The sequence below is a fragment of the Carassius carassius genome, chromosome 42, assembly GCF_963082965.1.
Source record: "Carassius carassius chromosome 42, fCarCar2.1, whole genome shotgun sequence".
NCBI lineage: Eukaryota > Metazoa > Chordata > Actinopteri > Cypriniformes > Cyprinidae > Carassius > Carassius carassius.
Window position 1 is genome coordinate 12,387,264 of NC_081796.1, and position 21,579 is coordinate 12,408,842.

At 38.1% G+C, this 21,579-nt stretch overlaps 1 protein-coding gene across 10 annotated transcripts in view; it reads right to left on the reverse strand.

Moving 5' to 3' along the window:
• Positions 1 to 21,579, reverse strand: part of LOC132123809 (sickle tail protein homolog) — a 164,566-nt gene that overhangs the window by 100,550 nt on the left and 42,437 nt on the right. For 2 of the 10 annotated variants that reach the window (XM_059534472.1, XM_059534471.1), the window contains exon 1: positions 7,305 to 7,982. The exons of 1 other annotated variant lie outside the window; for it this stretch is intronic. In XM_059534472.1, coding sequence (XP_059390455.1) covers positions 7,305 to 7,608 — 304 coding nt within the window. In that variant the 5' untranslated portion in view covers positions 7,609 to 7,982. Of the gene's footprint in view, positions 1 to 7,304; positions 7,989 to 21,579 lie in introns of those variants that run through there. 7 more of the 10 variants (XR_009426687.1, XM_059534474.1, XM_059534470.1 and 4 more) reach the window with 7 other exon arrangements.

Consider the following 21,579-nt stretch of genomic DNA (forward strand, 5'->3'; position numbering starts at 1 on the left):
CAGTAAGATTTTCTATATTTTTGAAAGAAGTCTCCTCTCCAAGGTTGCATTTTTTTATATAAAAAATACAGTAATATTGTGAAATATTATTACAATTTAATTTTATTTAATTTTATTATTACAATTAAGTTTTCAGTATTATTATTATTATCATTGTTATTTAAGTCATTTATTCCACATGGCAAAGCTGAATATACAGAAGCTACTAGTCTAGTTGTGATTTTAATATCCATGTTGATAATAAAAAAGATGCATTGGGATCAGCATTTATAGACATTCTGAACTCCACTGGAGTTAGACAACATGTGTCAGGGCCTGCTCATTGTCGTAATCATACTTTAGATTTAATACTGTCACATGGAATTTATATTAATGGTGCTGAAATTCTGCAGCAGAGTGATTATGTCTTGGATCATTATCTACTCTTGTGTATACTCCATGTAGCTAAAGCTGCAAATTCAACTCCTTGTTACAAATAAAGTAAAACCATCACTTCAATCAAAACAGTTCGACACTGTGGTATAACAAGCACACTCGCGAATTAAAAAGAGCAGCCAGAAAATGGCCACAGGTGTAAGAAGACAACACAACAGGTATTTTGTAATGCATGGAGGGAAAGTACTTCTACTATTAGAAAAGCTCAGAAACAGCTTGATCTGCTTACTTTTCGTCTCTTTTAGAAGACAACAAACACAACCCCAGGCATTTTTTCAATACAGTGGCTAAATTAATGAAAAATAAAGCACCAGCAGCAGACACAGATATTTTCTAACAGCATGGCAATAATGACTTCATGAACTTTTTTACTTCCAAGACCTATACTATTAGAGATAAAATTTTGACAATGCAGCCATCAGCTACAGTATTGCATCAGATAGTCCTCTGTAGATCCTCTGAGGAACAATTCCTTTAATTATAAATAATAAAGCTCCTTTGACACAATCTGTATTGTACAGTATAAAGCCCTATAAAATTAAAGCTGACTTGACAGTTTTCAGTGTCACATGATCCTTCAGAAATAATTTCAATATGCTGATTTGCTGCTGAAACATTTCTTATTGTCAACAATGTTGAAGACAGTTGTGCTGCTTAATATTTTTGTGGAAACGGTAATTTTTTTTTTGTCTTACAACATTATAAAGTCTTTACTGTCACTTTTTTAAATGAGTACCTTAAATGAGTACCCTATGAAGTCTTTAGGAAACACAAGACATCTTTTTGTAAGGAACAGACAGAGTTTTAAGTTAAATTAGTTGGAATTAGCATTCTATGTATGAAAATGTACAGAGAGCATTCTTTAACATGTCTCATTTTGTGTTCCACAAAATAATGTCATGCTGTTTTGAAAAAACTTGAACCACAAAATGACAGCATTTTCATTCATCTCTTTAAAGGAAAGAAAAAATGCCTAAAATGACTAACTGAACAGTTTCAATTACTCTTGGTTTGAGTCCTGCAGTGTAACTCCCCCCAACCCCTTTTATTGTTAGTATGCATTATTTTGGAGTACTACACTGGCCATCCCATAAACCCCCAGTGAAATGGTATGCTTCTCATATCAGAAGATCTTAGACTGATCTCAGACAAATCAATCTGGGTGAACACTCATAGTCCAAACATGGAAAATCCAAACAGCAGAAGCCTGAGTACAGATCCAACCAGCTTAAGATAAACTTAGTTGAGATGAGGGGACTGTGTCTCCCTCCCTCTCTGCCCTCTTTCTTTCCCATAACCTCTGTCTGGCTGAACCATGAGTAAGCAAGACCACCCAGCCATGAAATTTACTGACTGTGATACTGTCCTTTGTCCTGCTACACTTGCTTGTGATAAACTTTCAAAAAGTGCTAATAGTAGATTAAACAAAAGACTGAACCATTTTATCGGCAGATAAACAGAAAACCCCTTTAAGGAAGCCGACTGCTGATAAACAGAACTCTCCTTTATCACTCTATCTACCAGACATAAAATGGGCAAAGAAAAAAAGAGAATGTATTTGTTCTTTGAGGGCATATTTAGGTAGAAAAGATTAGTATCAGATTGCAGGTGATTATATTAGACTCTTGCACGATGATCTGTGCGGTTCTTCAAAGCACAATGGAAAGGTATAAAATGTTGTATTTATGCAACAGTATAACTTACTTACATCTAGTGTAATTACAAACAGGTGGTTTTACTTCTTCCCTTTAGGACACTCTTTATTGGCAGCCAGATTTCTAAGTTTAAATAATAACATATGCATAACATTTAATTAAAAAATGAAACATTAATTACAGGAAAATGCACACTCATCATCTCTCCAGTTGGGAAATGTCATCTATCAGTTATGCTTTTCTTTTTACGTGAGCCATTCATCCAACATGTTATGAACTGTGCTTGTACTCTAAGTCTAGAAACATTAACTCTTAAATGGTCCATTTAAAGTAATGATTTAAAGAAAATAATAATAACTTTTAAAGAGCTCACTGGTGTAAACATTTACAATGTTTATGGTTGGGCAGAAATGAGAGACAGTTTGCTTCAAAAATACATTTAATATGTTTATCAACTTTCCCTCATGCACTGTAAATGTAAACTAAAATAGCTACTAGAATAATGTCCAAGTTATTCTTTTTGCTAGAAAATATGTAAATGGTTATATGGCTGTCATGCTTCAAAAAAACAACAACAAAAAAAAAACACTGGTACTAAACGAAACAAATATTGCATGTATAAGTCTATTGATGGCCTCATACTTATGGATCATATAATTAGAATATCATCAAAAAGTTTATTTCAACAAAAAGTGAAACTTGTATATTATATTCATTGATTACACACAGACTGATATATTTCAAATGTTTATTTATTTTAATTTTGATGATTATAAATGACAACTAAGGAAAATCCCAAATTCATTATCTCAGAAAATAAGAATATTACTTAAGACCAATACAAAGAAAGGATTTTTTCAGAAATATTGGCCAACTGAAAAGTATGAACATGAAAAGGATGAGCATGTACAGTACTCAATACTTAGTTGGGCCTCCTTTTGCCTGAATTACTGCAGCAATGTGGCGTGGCATGGAGTCCATCAGTCTGTGGCACTGCTCAGGTGTTATGAGAGCCCAGGTTGCTCTGATAGTGGCCTTCAGCTCTTCTGCATTCTTGGGTCTGGCATATCACATCTTCCTCTTCACAATACCCCATAGATTTTCTATGGGGTTAAGGTCAAGCGAGTTTGCTGGTCAATTAAGAACAGGGATACCATGGTCCTTAAACCAGGTACTGGTAGCTTTGGCACTGTGTGCAGGTGCCAATTCCTGTTGGAAAATGAAAGATGAAACTCCATAAACTTGGTCAGCAGCAGGAAGCATGAAGTGCTTTAAAACTTCCTGGTATATGGCTGCGTTGACCTTGGACCTCAGAAAACACAATGGACCAGCACCTGCAGATGACATGGCACTCCAAACCATCACTGACTGTAGAAACTTTACACTGGACCTCAAGCAACGAGGATTGTGTGCCTCTCCTATCTTCCTCCAGACTCTGGGACCCTGATTTCCAAAGGAAATGCAACATGTACTTTCATCAGAGAAGATAACTTTGGACCACTCAGCAGCAGTCCAGTCCTTTTTGTCTGGTGTTCAAGAGTGGCTTAACACAAGGAATGTGACAGCTGAAACCCATGTCTTGCATACGTCTGTGCGTACTGGTTCTTGAAGCACTGACTCCAGCTGCAGTCCACTCTTTGTGAATCTCCCCCACATTTTTGAATGGGTTTCTGTTTCACAATGCTCTCCAGGGTGCGGTTATCCCTATTGCTTGTACACTTTTTTTCTACCACATCTTTTCCTTCCCTTCGCCTCTCTATTAATGTGCTTGGACACAGAGCTCTGTGAACAGCCAGCCTCTTTTGCAGTGACCTTTTGTGTCATGCCCTCCTTGTGCAGGGTGTCAATGGTCATCTTTTGGACAACTGTCAAGTCAGCAGTCTTCCCCATTTAAAGGCATTTGCAGATGTTTTGAGTTAATTAGCTGATTAGAGTGTGCCACCAGGTGTCTTCAATATTGAACATTTTCACAATATTCAAATTTTCTGAGATACTGAATTTGGGAATTTCCTTAGTTGTCAGTTATAATCATCAAAATTAAAATAAATAAACATTTGAAATATATCAGTCTGTGTGTAATGAATGAATATAATATACAAGTTTAAATTTCTGAATGGAATTAGTGAAATAAATCAACTTTTTGATGATATTCTAATTATATGACCAGCACCTGTATATATATATATATATATATATATATATATATATATATATATATATATATATATACACACACACATATAAACAAAATTACTAAATTAAATATAACAAATACTATACATTAAACTAAAAATGTGAGCTAATTAAAATATTAACACATGCTATAATACTATATCAATAACATTAAAATAACACTGGTTCAACTTTGAATGCAACATTTTATTGTATGTATGGATTGCATGAAAAATTAACCTAAACAATATTTAACAACTTAAATGTCTACTCTTTCACAAACTATGGATAGTTTCAGAAGACGCCTTCATAGAGCATTAATCATATGGACTATAGAGAAAATGAATCATATTTTTTTTGTCCTTTTTGTAGCCTTTTGGAGAGCTGTATTGAGCATCCATCCATCCATGAAAACAAAACATGTGACAAACTTTGTAAAGTGTGTGGTCCAGTGTTCATGATTCACCTTGAAAATGTTTCAACATGTAAACATATAATTAAAACATCTAATTTTAATTAAACATATAGTTAAAACATATAATGTGCTTCTATGCTTTTACATCTATAGAGGAACAATTTTCATGGTAACAGCTGGATCCTAGTTTTACTGCCATAATAGATTAAAAGAATTGAGGCAAACAGATGTTCTACTTAAAAATGACAGAAACCAGGTTAATCATACATTTCGGAACAAATGAATGATAAAAAAGAATGACGCACTAATTTCTGTGTATGCATGTGTGTGCTCGCCAGAATGAATAACTAATGGAGGGATGTTAACCTCGAGAACTTCCTGTCTTTAATATCATCACAGTCTAAATCCCCACCTAGGAGTGTCCCATTCCTGCAATTTCACTGAGTGGACATGACATGTCTGTTAATCACTAAACATTGAGGGATGTGACTGTCATCAGAAGGCCACTGAGGTGGCAGTATTTGGGTCTTATATCACCACTTTAGAGAAACTTTGAGTTGACACGGAGCTCTTAAACCACAGCCAGCTGGATTAAAACCCACTGGGGCGGAATGTGATAAAGAGGTCTCTAATCACACTCACAAACACATGCACTCACACAAATTGGCATTAATCTGCACCCCGCTGTGCTGTAATGGGGAGGCAATGTGTTTTGTTTTTTTTGAGGAATGCAGCAAAAATCAACCCTGCTGCCGATCTAATCCCAGAAAATTCTCATATATGAATAAATATAAAGCCTGCACTGAACACATTTAGCTTAATAACGTATGAAATTCACTTACAATTAGACACTTTAAATCAAGAACGCAAATCTACTTAATACCCTAAAAGCACGTAAAAACCTATGCAAACAAAACAGAATGTTCCATTTTTACTCACAGGTATACTAAGCATGGAAACTTAAACATCTCACACCAAATATAATAATATCTTTGGCAGGTACATTATGAAAAATATCAAATATTTACTACACATTTGAAACTAAATATCTACCCAATATGCGTCAAACTATTAAGACTATACTTAATGCTAATATCACAAAGATGACCAACAATGTGTCACATGTAACATGTCACACGTCTAGAAGATCTAAAACCTTGAGTAGAGCAGAAAATAAAATTTATTTGGCAATAAGAATAAAGGAGAGCCAATAGAGCAGGGGTGCCCAACCCTGCTCCTGGCGATCGACTGTCCTGCAAAGTTTGGCTCCAACCCTAATCAAACCTTAATTAGTTGCTTCAGGTGTGTTTGATTAGGATTGGAGCTAAACTTTTCAGGACAGTCGATCGCCAGGAGCAGGGTTGGGCACCCCTGCAATAGAGTTTAAATTTAAAAATAAAATTTAAATAAATGTATGCATTTAGCAGACGCTTTTATCCAAAGCGACTTACATTGCATTCAGGCTAACAATTTTCTCCTAATATGTGTTCCCTGGGATTCGAACCCCCAACCTTGTGCTTTCTAACACAATGCTCTACCACTTGAGCAACAGAGTTTCACAAGAGATTTCAACAGTCTGAAACAGTGCACAAATTTGCCAAGATACAAAAGTCTGCAATCAACAGCCTGACTGCGTTCACACCAGACACTACTTGTGCAAATAAATCGCGCTATTCACGCGTAGTTGGACGCTTGAACATTTTGAGTTTATTCGCTTCATTTGCACGTGAAATTAACTTCACAACAGACGTGAATTTGTGTCATGGGGGGGCTTCTGCTGTTGAGTTCACGCAGCATTGTGATTTCAACCACCATTTTAATTCGGATAATTCTCGAAATATTACTGTGTCATGAAATGTAGTTTAAAAAGTATTTCAGGCGAGAATGTAGTTGTTGTAAACTCAAATATGCGGTTTATTTATAAAGACAGCGTCTATTTAAAAATGTTTTTCACCGATTTTCGGAGACGAGCTCCATGCGATCAGCGGGAGCTCAGTGATCATGTATATGCTAGAGCACTCTCAACTAGGCTAGTCCTTCTGACATTTGCTGCTGGCTCTGATGTCTCTTTAGTGGTTCAAGATAAAATATAATTTGTTTGGGGTAAATCTAATCTTTGGTCTTTATTCAATTAATCTATTAATATGTTATATATACAAGCAAGACCCTTTTTATTTCTGTTTCTGTAAAAGTATGAAGAAGTATCATAAAGCGACTATGACTTTGTTCTCCATTGTTGTTTCGGATTTACCCTCCACTCGTTACATCGTAATCACGTCACTACTAAGAGCAAGCTCCTGATTGGTTAACATGGCGCAAAATTTTGCCTAAGTTCGGATTTTTTTACTCGGGTGTTTCACACATCGAAACGCTCAATTCGCGCCACGTCATTCGTCAAATGCGTCACAGGTTGTCTATTCACGTCTTTGCATTGACTTAACATTGAAATCACACGCGCCAGATATCTTAAAAGTTTTTTGATTATTACAATTATTCTCAGCAATAACATAGGTATTAATTAAAATAATGAAAACATTAGATGTGTGATAAACAATGACCAGACATCATGTGGTCAAATATGAAAAGTGCAGTTTGTTGGTATCCACTTTTGATTATTTATTACTTACTGGGATGTGTGACTTGTTGCTGGGTTATGGTTGCTGTGAACCCTTTAGGTGGACAGATTTTGCTCCTTGGCTGGCTCATCTCATCCTCTTCCTTCATATTGGTGTTTTGCGGGATCTGCGAATGTGTTGTTCCATTGACAGGAGGGTTCTGGCCAGGTATATTGCCCTCACTTTCTGTCCGTATCACTTTCTCCCCCATGCTATGCATTCTGGGTCGGCTGGCAGGTGTATCCCGACGAGGCGAGGGGAGTTTGGAGCCAGGACCCGCCGAGGATGGGCGAGCAAGTCGTGAAGGTTTAGACATAGTGTAGAAATGCTGGTTAAACTCGAGAGAATCCAATTTAGTCAGTTCATCAGTCACTCACTTGGTATTCCATTTGTCCATTTGTATTCCAGTTGTCCAATCAATATCCAAACCTGTGTTTTACAGGTGGCCAAATACTGCCTGGATTTTCATCGTATTCCACAGAGAAAGATTTTCACCGTCTTGGTCTTACTCTCCTTCCTTCTCTCTCATCTTCCTGTCCTTCTGTGTCTTTACTCATGGAACGAGTCCAGACGAGTGCAGGTAGAAGAACCAGACGGAGAGACGGAGGAGGCGGACCGATGGGGAAGGGGTTAATCACCACCTTTCCAAACGGAGCTTCCAGCGTTCCGAAGTGTATGTGTGTGCGCCTTAGGATGACTGACAGTGGGACAGTCTGTTCACATGTATCAGCGCATTCCAACCCACAGTCTAAATCTCTCTTTCATTTTGCCTTCCTAAACTCCAACTCTCCTTCTCTCGCTCTCCTCATCTTGTTTTTCATCTTGTCTAGATGCTCTCAGCTTAGAAAGGCAGTGAAAGTATAAATACTTGGGAATAAAAAAGGAAAAGAATGAAAAGGGAGGAGAAAATGTCTTCTGTTGCTGTCACAGCTGTGTATACTGATCCACATGTGACTCTCTCTCTGTCCACTGTTCTTCCAGTCTCTAATTTACAAGGCTAGAACACCATCGCTGTGGTGCGTGCTGTAGAACATTACACACACACGCCTGGATATTTCTGGAGAATTACAAAGTGGCAGAAGGAAAACAGGATTACATTAGCATAGCTAGTACTTGATCTCTGCAGTCTGTGTGTGTTTGTGTGCGCATTAAAGTAAGGCATGCTTGAAGCTTTACTTTGGATTGAAAAGAGTTGGAAATGGAGGAAAAACCATGTTTGCTGTCGCAAAAACAAGCACAAACAAAAAGAAAGTTCGCAAAAGTAAATATATAAAAAAGAGAGTGACAGAACAACTTGCACTTAATTAAAAAAAAAACAGTAAAATATAAAATAAGAAATTTGGTTTTATTTATTTTTTTGCCCTTTCAGCATCATTACAGCATTTTCCAAGTATTCTCTGACATGGTTTTATTCTTATTAATCAGTCTCATATAATCAAATCTCACTGCATATGCTGAGTTTGTAAAAGAAAGTCTTATGTATTTATTTTTTTGCCAGAGCCTCTCTCCCCTGCTCCTTTGATTCCATTTCACAGAAAAGCCCAGATCAAACCATCCAGTGGCTATTTGGAGGGGAAAAGTCCCAATGGAGCAGATTTGGCTGGCACACACTCTATAAAAATCTATGGGTAAAATACATATACATCTAGACAAGAGATTTAAATGTACAACATTTCACCACTGGATTAAACCCCTGCTGAGGTATCACTGCCGACTTTTGACCTAAATTTCTTCTCAACTAAAACCTATTGACCTTTGACCATGCTATACACAAAACAGATGGGCCCATTTTGCTAATTCAAACCTGCAAAATGCATATGTTTTGTATTGGCTTTTGTGAGCTCATACATATTTGTGGTTTGCATGTGATTTGCACATGTGTGCCTCAGTAAGTGAGTGTGCATAAGTAATGTGTGTATTTTGGTGTAATTTAAAAGCCCTCTAATAATACGTTATATATTTGGCAGCCTCATGGCTCCACCCTGTTAGTTCTCCATTCCCTGATTTAGCTCAATGTAAGCTATATTCAACCCTCTAAATAATATATGACCTATGAGACTGCTGTGAGATTTTCCATTCATCTTACCCTGGTACTTTTTACCAAAATTCATGAAACAAGCATATATCAAATAATTTCTAATTATTTATTACATAAATTCTTATCACATTATATGGTTTATTTTTTGTTAATTTATTTACTTTATTATTTATTTAGCTTTTGTTTATTTATTTAGATATGTTTTCACATTTTTATCAATAGTCACTGTTCTAAGTTGCATGAAAAAAAAAAAATTCATTTTGTGTAAATCATTCAATAAATACATTCGAATCAAATGAAAGGTTTTGCATATAGATAGATGGTTATGGTAGATAGATCTAATTACATACTTTTAGGGAATTTTCGATTCTTAGAGAAACGGTGAACCCCACCAGACTCCAGGAGATTTCCTTTTCCTTAGTTACCAAATAATCCAGAGCAAACAAAGAATGTGTATCATGTACAACATCTCAAGAGTTTCCCAGAAGCAAACAGATAAATCATTATATCTTGAGTGTCTCATACCTGACTATAAGCAGAATGAATCATTACTGTCGCATGAAAAGGATTGGTGTGTGTGTGTGTGTGTGTGTGTGTGTGTGTTTTCATCCCCCCAAGGGCCAGTTTCTTCAAAAACATTGAGATTTTCATGAGCCAGAACTGATTTCTCCACAAGACCCACACAGCTCCTCAAGTTTTTCCTGTTAGCCCTGTTGATGTAATCATAAACTGTCATGGGAGCCTCTCTGTCTTTGAAAGGGGTCGTCTGGGTCAATAGTGCATATTATTGTAGAAATAACATTTTATCTTAAAACAGTTTTATGGACATTTAAATATAATTACTGGTTTTATCTACTGGTTTTCACTAAAGCATCTATTTTTATTGCTTATTTGTGTGTTACAAGTTGCATAACAACTACCAAGAATACCCTAGAAATCACTTAGAGAAATTAGCAATCACCCAAAACACGTTAGCATCGTGGCAGCAACTTTTGCAAAGAGAAACATTCATGTATTTTTCAGAAACATAAAAATGTAGCTTGCACAGTATTTTTTTTTTTTTACAGGAATGCAAATGAGGCTGTGAAGGGATAGAAGTACACTGTTTCCAATGGATTGTATTGTTGTTTAACATGCTGATAAAAAAAAAGATATATATCCATAAAACATTTTGAGTTGTGAAAATCGCATAATCCAGAACCTCCATACAGTGTTTCCCTTTCAGTCTCATCTGCCTTAAATTCAATATGACATCTGACCTGACTAAGGTCTATCTATACTACTATAATTGTTTTACTATTTAGTAATTTCAGTCAACTTACATTTGCCTACATCAGTGGTTACAGCCCCTAAAATAGACCATTTAACCTTGTTACATTCCACATTCCCTCACCTCCTCAGAGACACTCACTACATTGCTCTCTCTCCAGATGTCTATAATGACTCTTCCTGTCTCTTTCATTAACACCATCTCAGTTTTTACGACAGGAGACAAGCTCACCTGAGGTAAGTAAAAACTCATGCAACATTTATTAAGACTGAAGTAATTCTGGACTATTACTGTAAATTTCCTTTGCCATCAGGAATAAGGCTCAGACATGTCTCACTCCTACAATCCCTAACTAGCTTGAGTGAATAAATGTCTGAGATCCCCTGCAGTAACTTTCAGGTATAGTCAAAAGGGTCATAAAGAGTTTAACCAGCAGACACGCAATTATACCTGACATTTCTCAGTAATGAGCTGGAGATCACACATCAAACCAATATAAAGACATATAGTGACTGAAATTAGAGATAATATTGAGGAGGAAGAGAATAATTAACTGCCCTGAAGCCATATCAACAAATTACATTTGAAAAAAGTGAACCCCTTGGCTAAAACATCTATGATCACTTTCTGTACAAACTGAGTAATAAAGATAGATCGTAAAAAATATTTTAAACTGCCACTGCAAAAAAATGTGTATTAATTCATTCAGTAGATAAATGGATGTAATACATTTTTAAAAAAAGGTTGAAAATACACCCAACCCTTTGTGCTCTAAACGGTGCTCTAAACTAGACAAAATATTAACTTTTTTAGATGAAAGGATAGAAAACGTTGTAAAGTGTAATATCATATCTTAATTTTCAAATGACATTCCAAGATGGTGTTGTAGTGTAAAATAAAATAAAAGGAAAAAGAGAAAAGAAAGGAATATAAAATAAATATTTTAAAAAAGTTACAATTACAAAATTTATTGAAAAGAAAAACACAAAATATTGTGACAGTGAATGACCTCTGTGTCTCTGGGGCCCCCATGTGGTCTGACCATTAAACACCATCTCCATCTGGTACACTGGAGTGAATAGTAGCTAAAGAAGGTTTGCTATGGATTTGATCAGTTTGTGCATTTTGAGTCATTTTGAGGTGTTTATAATTCTCTTGCTATTATCAATAAGCATTTCTTCCCACAGGTGTAGGTTAAAAACCTTCCTCACTGTGTCACAAAAACAGAAAGAAATATATGACTGTCTTGATTTTGTATGCTTCCTCTAGGATCTGTTTTTATCAAGTATGAGATCTCTTTTCATCTGTCTGCAGATGACATCCAAATCTATATCCCCTTGAAGCATGATAACAAGCAGGCTTTGAAGGCTATTTTAGATTGTCTGGACAAACTAAAACTTTGGCTTGCAAGTGATTTTCTAAGCCTCAATGAGAGTAAAAGTCTGCGGGCGGCAGATCCTTTTCCTATTTGGCGCCTAAACTCTGGAATAACCTACCTAACATTGTTCGGGAGGCAGACACACTCTTGCAGTTTAAATCTAGATTAAAGACCCATCTCTTTAACCTGGCATACACATAACATACTAATATGCTTTTATTATCCAAATCCGTTAAAGGATTTTTATGCTGCATTAATTAGGTAAACCGGAACCGGAAACACTTCCCATAACACCCTATGTACTTGCTACATCATTAGAAGAATGGCATCTACGCTAATATTTGTCTGTTTCTCTCTTGTTCCGAGGTCACCGTGGCCACCAGATCCAGTCTGTGTCCAGATCAGAGGGTCACTGCAGTCACCCAGATCCAGTACGTATCCAGACCAGATGCTGGATCAGCACCTAGAAAGGACCTCTACATCCCTTAAAGACAGCGGAGACCAGGACAACTAGAGCCCCAGATACAGATCCCCTGTAAAGACCTTGTCTCAAAGGAGCACCAGGACAAGACCACAGGAAACAGATGATTCTTCTGCACAATCTGACTTTGCTGCAGCCTGGAATTGAACTACTGGTTTCGTCTGGTCAGAGGAGAACTGGCCCCCCAACTGAGCCTGGTTTCTCCCAAGGTTTTTTTCTCCATTCTGTCACCGATGGAGTTTCGGTTCCTTGCCGCTGTCGCCTCTGGCTTGCTTAGTTGGGGACACTTCATCTACAGCGATATCGTTGACTTGATTGCAAATAAATGCACAGACACTATTTAATTGAACAGAGATGACATAACTGAATTCAATGATGAACTGCCTTTAACTATCATTTTTTCATTATTGACACTGTTTTCCTAATGAATGTTGTTCAGTTGCTTTGACGCAATGTATTTTGTTTAAAGCGCTATATAAATAAAGGTGACTTTGACTTTGAGTAAAACTGAATCTATTGTGTTTGGCTCAAATGAGCACTGCGTACATGATTTTGAACCTGAATTTCTGACACCATACAGTACTACATGTCTCAGAAAACTTGTCCCAAAAGAAGTCTGAAACGGTTATGCATGCTTTTGTAACATCTTGATTGTATTATTGAAATTCATTTTATATCAGTACCCCCTCAGTCATGTGGATGCAGTGGCTCGGCTTCTTTATAGGCAGCACAAATATGAGTGTATCACATCAGTTATGAATTCATTTCATTGACTGCCGGTCAAAAACAGAATCCATTTTAAATTGATTTGTTTGTCTATAAATCTCTCCAGAATCAGGATCCACAGCACCTATCTGATCTGTTACATCCAAGATCAATCAGATCTGCTGATTCTGGTTTACTGCAAGTTCCCAGGACAAAAACAGAGGTGATTTGGGTGCATTTTCTGTTGTCAGCCCTAAGTTATGGAATAGTCTCCCAGTTCACATTAGAACTGCCTCGACTTGATCTACTCTTACTCTTAAAATGTATTTATTTTAATGGGTGTTTAATATTTTTTTCTGTATAATGATTTTCTATTTAGATGAACCTCAACGTTTTTACAGTTTTACAGATTTATTGTTTATAATCTTGTTTATCTATTTTCTTTTGTATACATTATGCAGCACTTTGGTCAACTTTGGTCATTTTTAAAGTGTGCTATAAATAAGCATTATTGTATTGTATTGTATTGTATTGTATTGTACTGACATCCATCCTAGACCTAGTTTTGCAAGCCAGAGAGTCAACACACTCCACTGAGCAAAAGTGGAATATCTATCTTTCGTGATTGCACTGAACAGTCCACATTCATTGATTGTATTTTTTAATACTGCTGTGAGAATTACAATTACAAAAGACCCCGATTTTTACGTTCTCTATTGTCCAATAAACCTTTTTGCCATTTGTTAACTCCTAGCTTTTTTAAGAGGAATGCGCCATAAGTTAGCAAAGCTGGAAGAGTAATGGTGGAGGAACTCTTTAAGGGGATGTTAATAAGAGACAGTGACAGCAGCCTTATGGGTTTATTGATTTTAGCTCAGCGCTCTGTGCCAGGCTAATACAGGTCTGAGAGATGAGCACAGAACAGTTACAGAGCTGCCAAACAAACCAAGATAAGCATTCCAGATGGAAGAAAAATCTCAGTCTAATTCAACTGAGCCATTTTTATATTTAAATCAAAATAAATGCTTTTGAAACTAATAGTTGCTTAGACATGTTTATTTGAACTGAGAAGAATTTGTACCTTACATACATTACATTGTGAAAATGCAACACTAAGATAAGCGATAGGAGATTACTTTCTATGTTAGAACCTTCAATAGAAGAATATTCATTAAAATGGTGAATGTGATTTTGGAGCATGAAATCAATCGCTCTTGTGTAAGATTAATTATTCTGCTTTTCCAAAGGAGAGACGTAGAGAATCTGTACAAAAATGATGTTTGAGGATCAAATGCTGTTTTTGCAATAGCTGAAATAGTTGGACACTTAATTTCCAGCGATATCATCAACTTGATTGCTCAGATATTATTTAAACTGAACTGAGCTGGATGATGACATCACTGAATTCAATGATGAACGTCTCAGTTACGTACGTAACTCTCGTTCCCTGATGGATGGAATGGAACGACATATGGGGTCTCACTTGGGAGGCCAATCATACCTGAGTTTAAGAGAAAATGCCAATGAAAATTGGCTATTGGATTTAACAGCTGATAATAACTGTGGGACACACTACACTATTTATATTTATATACACTACACTTTTTATCCAACACACATACTTAGCGTACACGTAAATCTTTTGCACATAATATACATGTACATACATGGAACACACTATACTACTTATATTTATATTTATATACACATACACTTATTTATCCAAACACACATACTTAGCGTACAGTTACAATTTTTCCACATAATATACATGTACATACATAAATGCTCTTTTTAATATACCTGCCATACATTGTCAATTTGTATATTGTCAATCCTTACCCACCTATTTGTATTTTTTTGTATTTTTTATTCCTTATTGTGTTTTTTGTTCTGTCGCTGTTATGTTGCACTGCGGAGCTCTGTCACGAAAACAAATTCCTCGTATGTGTGAACATACCTGGCAATAAAGCTCATTCTGATTCTGATTCTGATTCTGATAACATACCTGAGCCACTCCCTGTGCCTACGGGTATAAATAGGCCACAGGTGCATCCACTCATTCAGGTTTTATGCTGAGGAGCCGAGAATGTGTCCCGGCAATATCGAATGGTTCAAGGTTGTGGCATGGGGACATAACATCTCCGTTCCCTCCATCAGGGAACAAGAGTTACATACATAACCGAGACGTTCCCTATCTGTCGGTCACTACCGTTATGTCGAACGACATATGGGGTCCTATGGAAAATGCCACAACCTGAACACCATCACAACCCTGTGGCGCTGTAATTGTCGACAAGCCGTGGCATGCCACAAAAAGCTATGCTTAAGGTCGTAACTCTCCCAAAGCCCCAGCGCAAATTCACTGACCTTGGTACCGAAGGGGCCAAAGGGTGAGTACATCACTGCTGGAGAGGGCCATGCTGCTGTTCTGCCCACAAAACGTTTGTGAAAGGGATTCCAACCTTCAGTGAAAGATTGCTTCAAATCTTCCCTATTTGTTCTCTCAGATTGGCAAAACAATGGGGAAACAAGCCTTAGGAAAAGGTCACTACTGAGACCACATCCTACCCGTAGGGAGGTGACATGTGGACATACTGATATGGACTGACCCGGGGGGCAGTACTACATATGGAACGGGTCTCTGAGGCAGTTTGCACCTTAGAGTAGGGATGGAACAGCTGCCAGAAGAGACTGACAGAGCGGGTCTGTCAATGGAAGACATTGGTTTACTAAGAGGGAAACCTTACCGTGGAAGAATACACATATGGGATTACCAGTAGGGAATCAATCCATATGGACACCTAGCCCAGTACAGGGGATGACCGGAACTCCGGGCATGCTAACACCAGTACCGGACCTTGCGACAGACTGCACCACCAAGTCTGACATGCCGAGGGTGCTGGAGGATGCTCGACCAGGGTACGCCAACCGGGGAACTCTACTGGGAGAAGAAAGGCGTTCGCATCCCCGTGTTAGGGGGAATGGCGCAGCAAGCATGACACCCAGCCAGCCGTTCCCGCCAATTACCTGTTACCCAACACACGGGAAGAAACTGGCTCTACACGAAGGTTGCAAAACCTTGTGAATGTGTTAGGTGTCACCCAGCCCGCAGCTTGACAGATGTCTGGCAGAGAGGCGTTGTGCGCCAGCGCTTAGGAGGAGGCCACACTCCGTGTGGAGTGGGCCCTCACCCCCAGGCGGCACGGTTCGCCTTGGGAATGGTACCCCAAGGCAATGGCATCCACTATCCAGTGGGCCAACCTCTGCTTGGACACAGCCTTCCCCTTCTGCTGACCTCCAAAGCAGAACAGGAGCTGCTCAGAGCTTCTGAAGCTCTGGGTGCGGTCCACATATATGCGAAGCGCTCTTACGGGACACAGCAACGCCAAGGCTGGATCTGCCTCCTCCAGGGGCAGTGCTTGCAGGTTCACCACCTGGTCAGGGAAGGAAGTGGTGGGAACCTTGGTCACGTATCCAGGCCGGGGTCTCAGGACAACGTGAGAGTAGGCCAGCCCGAACACAAGACACTCTTCACTTACCGAAAATGCTTAGAGGTCCATGACCCGCTTTATGGAAGTGAGCGCGATCAGGAGCGCTGTCTTGAGAGACAGAAACTTCAGCTCGACTGAATCCAGCAGCTCAAAGGGACCCCTCTGAAGTCCAGCCAGAACAATAGAGAGGTCCCAGGAGGGTCTTCTCGGTTAGAAAAACACCAATTCGTGAACAGACTCCACTTCAGAGCATAGGCCTGCCTCGTGGAGGGGGCTCTAGCCTGAGTGATAGTGTCTACCTTAGGTCTGCCGCATCCAGAAGCCACACGTGGAGGTTCCAAAGATCTGGACACGGTTGCCAAATGGTGCCCAGCCCCTGAGAGAGGAGGTCCCTCCTCAGGGGGATGCGCCAGGCAGGGGCTGTCTCATGGGAAGCAAACAGGTCTACCTGGGCTTCCTTGAATCAACTCCAGATCAGCTGGACCGTGTGGGGATGGAGTCGCCATTCCCCGGGGAAAGTGAGCTGTTTTGAGAGCGCGTGCCCCAGGAGCCTCTGAAGGTGTTTCAGTGGTACCGCTGTCCTGCCTCTGAAGGAACTCAGGCAGTTCAGCACTGACTGGGCATGCTCGTTGGTGAGATGTGAACTTAAGTTGATAAATCCAAGTGAAACTGAATTTGCTTAAAATTCATGTAGTTCCGTGCTGAAATGTAACACTTTAACTAATTCAGCAGCTGTGGACTTTTAGAGCAAATACTGACACAAAACAAACTGAAATAGTTTATAATGACTCCCATGATCCGGTGCTTTAGCATATTCAAACTGAAAAACAGGAAGTGGTGACGTTTCACATCGTGGTGCTAATGGAATACCAAATTAATTAATGATCGCCTTCACCATCTTACTCTCAGTCAGCTGGCTCAAAATAGCTTCATTAGTCACTGGTAATTAGTTGAGCATATTGAATGTCTCGCTGTGTTGTAATACAGAAGGGGTGAAGCAGCTATATCCTCATTATATAACAACCAGTCAGACTGTAGTGATGAGCCTCCATCCAATCTGCAAGACCAGAGCTTGAATATGCATGAGCATGCAAATGTATATGTTGGGGATTTGTGATAATGGAGTGGAAGGAGCAGGCAGACAGACAGAACCAAAGATAGGTGGGAAGACAGACAGGCTGATATAATTATTCCACTCTTCAGTGAAGAGTTCAGTGCTAGAAATGTTGTTTATTGTTACAAATGAAAGATATGTCAATCTGAAGACATCATAAAAGATAAAGGGGAAAAAAAGTATATTTAAAAAGAAATCAAGCTTCATGGAAAGCATGTACATATATATCAGCCAGAAATAAATAAATAAATAAAATCAATAAATTAATGCATGATGCAGTGTTGTTATTGTTAATTTAAGTCAAAGCTAAAAATATTACAAATACTTTTGTTAATTGAAATAAAATACAACAAAAATGTTTGATGAAAACTTAAAATGTAAAAACTTAAAGGGTTAGTTCACCCAAAAATGAAAATTAGCCCATAAATTACTCACCTTGAAGTCATCATAGGTGTATATGACTTTCTTCTTTCATACAAATCCAGTCAGTTATTTAAAAAATGGTCTTTGATCTTTCAAGCTGTTTGATGCAACTTAGCGGGTGTTACACTCCATCCGTCCATGAGAAGTTTAATAGAAAGTGGTTTTAAAAATTAAAGTTTCAGTAAAAATGCTTATTTATTAATAACTATACTCACTTTGACTTGGAAAGCCCTAAAAATTGTTTTGTAAATTTGTTTTCTTATTGCTAAAATTATCCATGTCAGGGTAACAAAATCATGGGGGTGCCGAACATAGCCCAGGTAAATAACATCCGTCATGCTTTGTACTCAATTGTCAGGTAACTAGTTGATCATGATGATTTATCTTTAGTCTTAAGCATTCTTTGCTCATTAAAAAAAAATCACACACAATTATGATTGGACCTGTGCTTTAGCTTGGGGTTAAAGGGTCAAAAGCTTGGCCCACTTGTCTCTCAACTTGACTGGAGGGCATGTCATGTATGTGTGTACACATGTTTCTGCCTTCGCTCTGACATAAACACAGCCAGCCTGACCTCTATTGCACTGTTGCACGTTTCTGCGGTTTATTAACACACAAAAATTCCTTGTGGAGCACATGAAAAGTCACTATAGAAACAATTATACATCTGGACAGAGAGCACTTATATGAACTGCTGAAATCTCACAGAAGGGAATAGCAAGAGTGGGAGGGAAAGAAAAAAAGTGTGTTAAAAAAATAAAGAGATGGAGGACAGGGTGAAAAGAAAGAGAGAGTGAAAGAGGCAGCAGGTGAAAGACGATGTTGGCCTCTTTCCCAAACTCATTTGAATTGAATTTAACCATCGCTTCATTAGATCGTCATCAAATTCCTTATTTCGACATCAAAGACTTCCCTCATTCTCCACAACATCCCATCCGCAATCCTCAGGACAATGAGCTGCCCAAATCTGAGCAAAAAGGTCCAGAGAAATAGTCATAAAAATCAATGGAGGGTCTTGGAATGCATTAGAATGTCTCTCAAAGTCATGAAGAAGTTCTGGAAAGAAACTTTCTGCCAGTGGGGAGATTTGAATTAAAGTAATCACCATCATTTTTACAGATTTTAAATGGGCAAATATAGACTCCTATATGTCTTCCCCAATGCTAACATAGGTGCAAACCATAAGAATGTCCTTCATCCCAAAATTAAACACATCTGTTACTTATTTAAACTGAATATTATACAATACACAATATAACTGGCCATCATAATGAATTACCTTATGTGGATAATTCACCTAAAAATTTATATCCTCACCTTTATGACATTCCAAAACTGTAAGACTTTCCTTTTTCTGATGTGGAATATAAAACATATTTTGAAAAAAATGTCTCAGGGTTTTTGTCATACAACCCGAATACCGGAAAAGTTGGGACGTTTTTTAAATTTTAATAAAATGAAAACTAAAAGACTTTCAAATCACATGAGCCAATATTTTATTCACAATAGAACATAGATAACATAGCAAATGTTTAAACTGAGAAAGTTTAAAATTTTATGCACAAAATGAGCTCATTTTGATTTCTGCTACAGGTCTCAAAATAGTTGGGACGGGGCATGTTTACCATGGTGTAGCATCTCCTTTTCTTTTCAAAACAGTTTGAAGACGTCTGGGCATTGAGGCTATGAGTTGCTGGAGTTTTGCTGTTGGAATTTGGTCCCATTCTTGCCTTATATAGATTTACAGCTGCTGAAGAGTTCGTGGTCGTCTTTGACGTATTTTTCGTTTAATGATGCGCCAAATGTTCTCTATAGGTGAAAGATCTGGACTGCAGGCAGGCCGGTTAGCACCCGGACTCTTCTACGACGAAGCCATGCTGTTGTTATAGCTGCAGTATGTGGTTTTGCATTGTCCTGATGAAATAAACAAGGCCTTCCCTGAAATAGACGTTGTTTGGAGGGAAGCATATGTTGCTCTAAAACCTTTATATACCTTTCAGCATTCACAGAGCCTTCCAAAACATGCAAGCTGCCCATACCGTATGCACTTATGCACCCCCATACCATCAGAGATGCTGGCTTTTGAACTCCCTCCTCTTTAGCCCGGAGGACACGGCGTCCGTGATTTCCAACAAGAATGTCAAATTTGGACTCGTCTGACCCTAAAACACTATTCCACTTTAAAATAGTCCATTTTAAATTAGCCTTGGCCCACAGGACATGACGGCGCTTCTGGACCATGTTCACATATGGCTTCCTTTTTGCATGATAGAGCTTTAGTTGGCATCTGCTGATGGCACGGCGGATTGTGTTTACCGACAGTGGTTTCTGAAAGTATTCCTGGGCCCATTTAGTAATGTCATTGACACAATCATGCCGATGAGTGATGCAGTGTCGTCTGAGAGCCCGAAGACCACGGGCATCCAATAAAAGTCTCCGGCCTTGTCCCTTACGCACAGAGATTTCTCCAGTTTCTCTGAATCTTTTGATGATGTTATGCACTGTAGATGATGAGATTTGCAAAACCTTTGCAATTTGACGTTGAGGAACATTGTTTTTAAAGTTTTCCACAATTGTTTTACGCAGTCTTTCACAGATTGAAGAGCCTCTGCCCATCTTTACTTCTGAGAGACTCTGCTTCTCTAAGACAAAGCTTTTATAGCTAATCATGTTACAGACCTGATATCAATTAACTTAATTAATCACTAGATGTTCTCCCAGCTGAATCTTTTCAAAACTGCTTGCTTTTTTAGCCATTTGTTGCCCCCGTGCCAACTTTTTTGAGACCTGTAGCAGGCATTACATTTTGAGCTAATTAAGTGTAAATTTCTCAGTTTAAACATTTGCTACGTTATCTATGTTCTATTGTGAATAAAATATTGGCTCATGTGATTTGAAATTCCTTTAGTTTTCATTTTATTAAAATTTAAAAAACGTCCCAACTTTTCCAGAATTCGGGTTGTACATGGACTTCCATTTGTACCATTATTATTTAGTTTATTTTACAAATTTTGCCACTTTAACAATACTAATGTTAGTTTTTTCATGTCACTAAAATTAACTACACTGACATCACGTGTTTGTGCAAAAAGACATGCTTTTTGGGGGCATTAAACAATGGCAGAGCAAACGGACTACCGCAAACTTTAGTAAATTATTAAATTGTTGAAAGAAATGTTATGCATATATTGCACTTTACAAATGTTACGTTTGGATAGATATCCCATGCATATCTAGACCATTGAAAATATTATTGCTTTAGCAATATTGCATGTAAAATAAGCATGCCAATAAATATCCAGTTGAATAAGACAGAATTGAAAAAGACTGAATAAGTAAAGGAGAATGAGAAGGTGAAAAGAAACTTCCCAAGTGAGAGAGAGA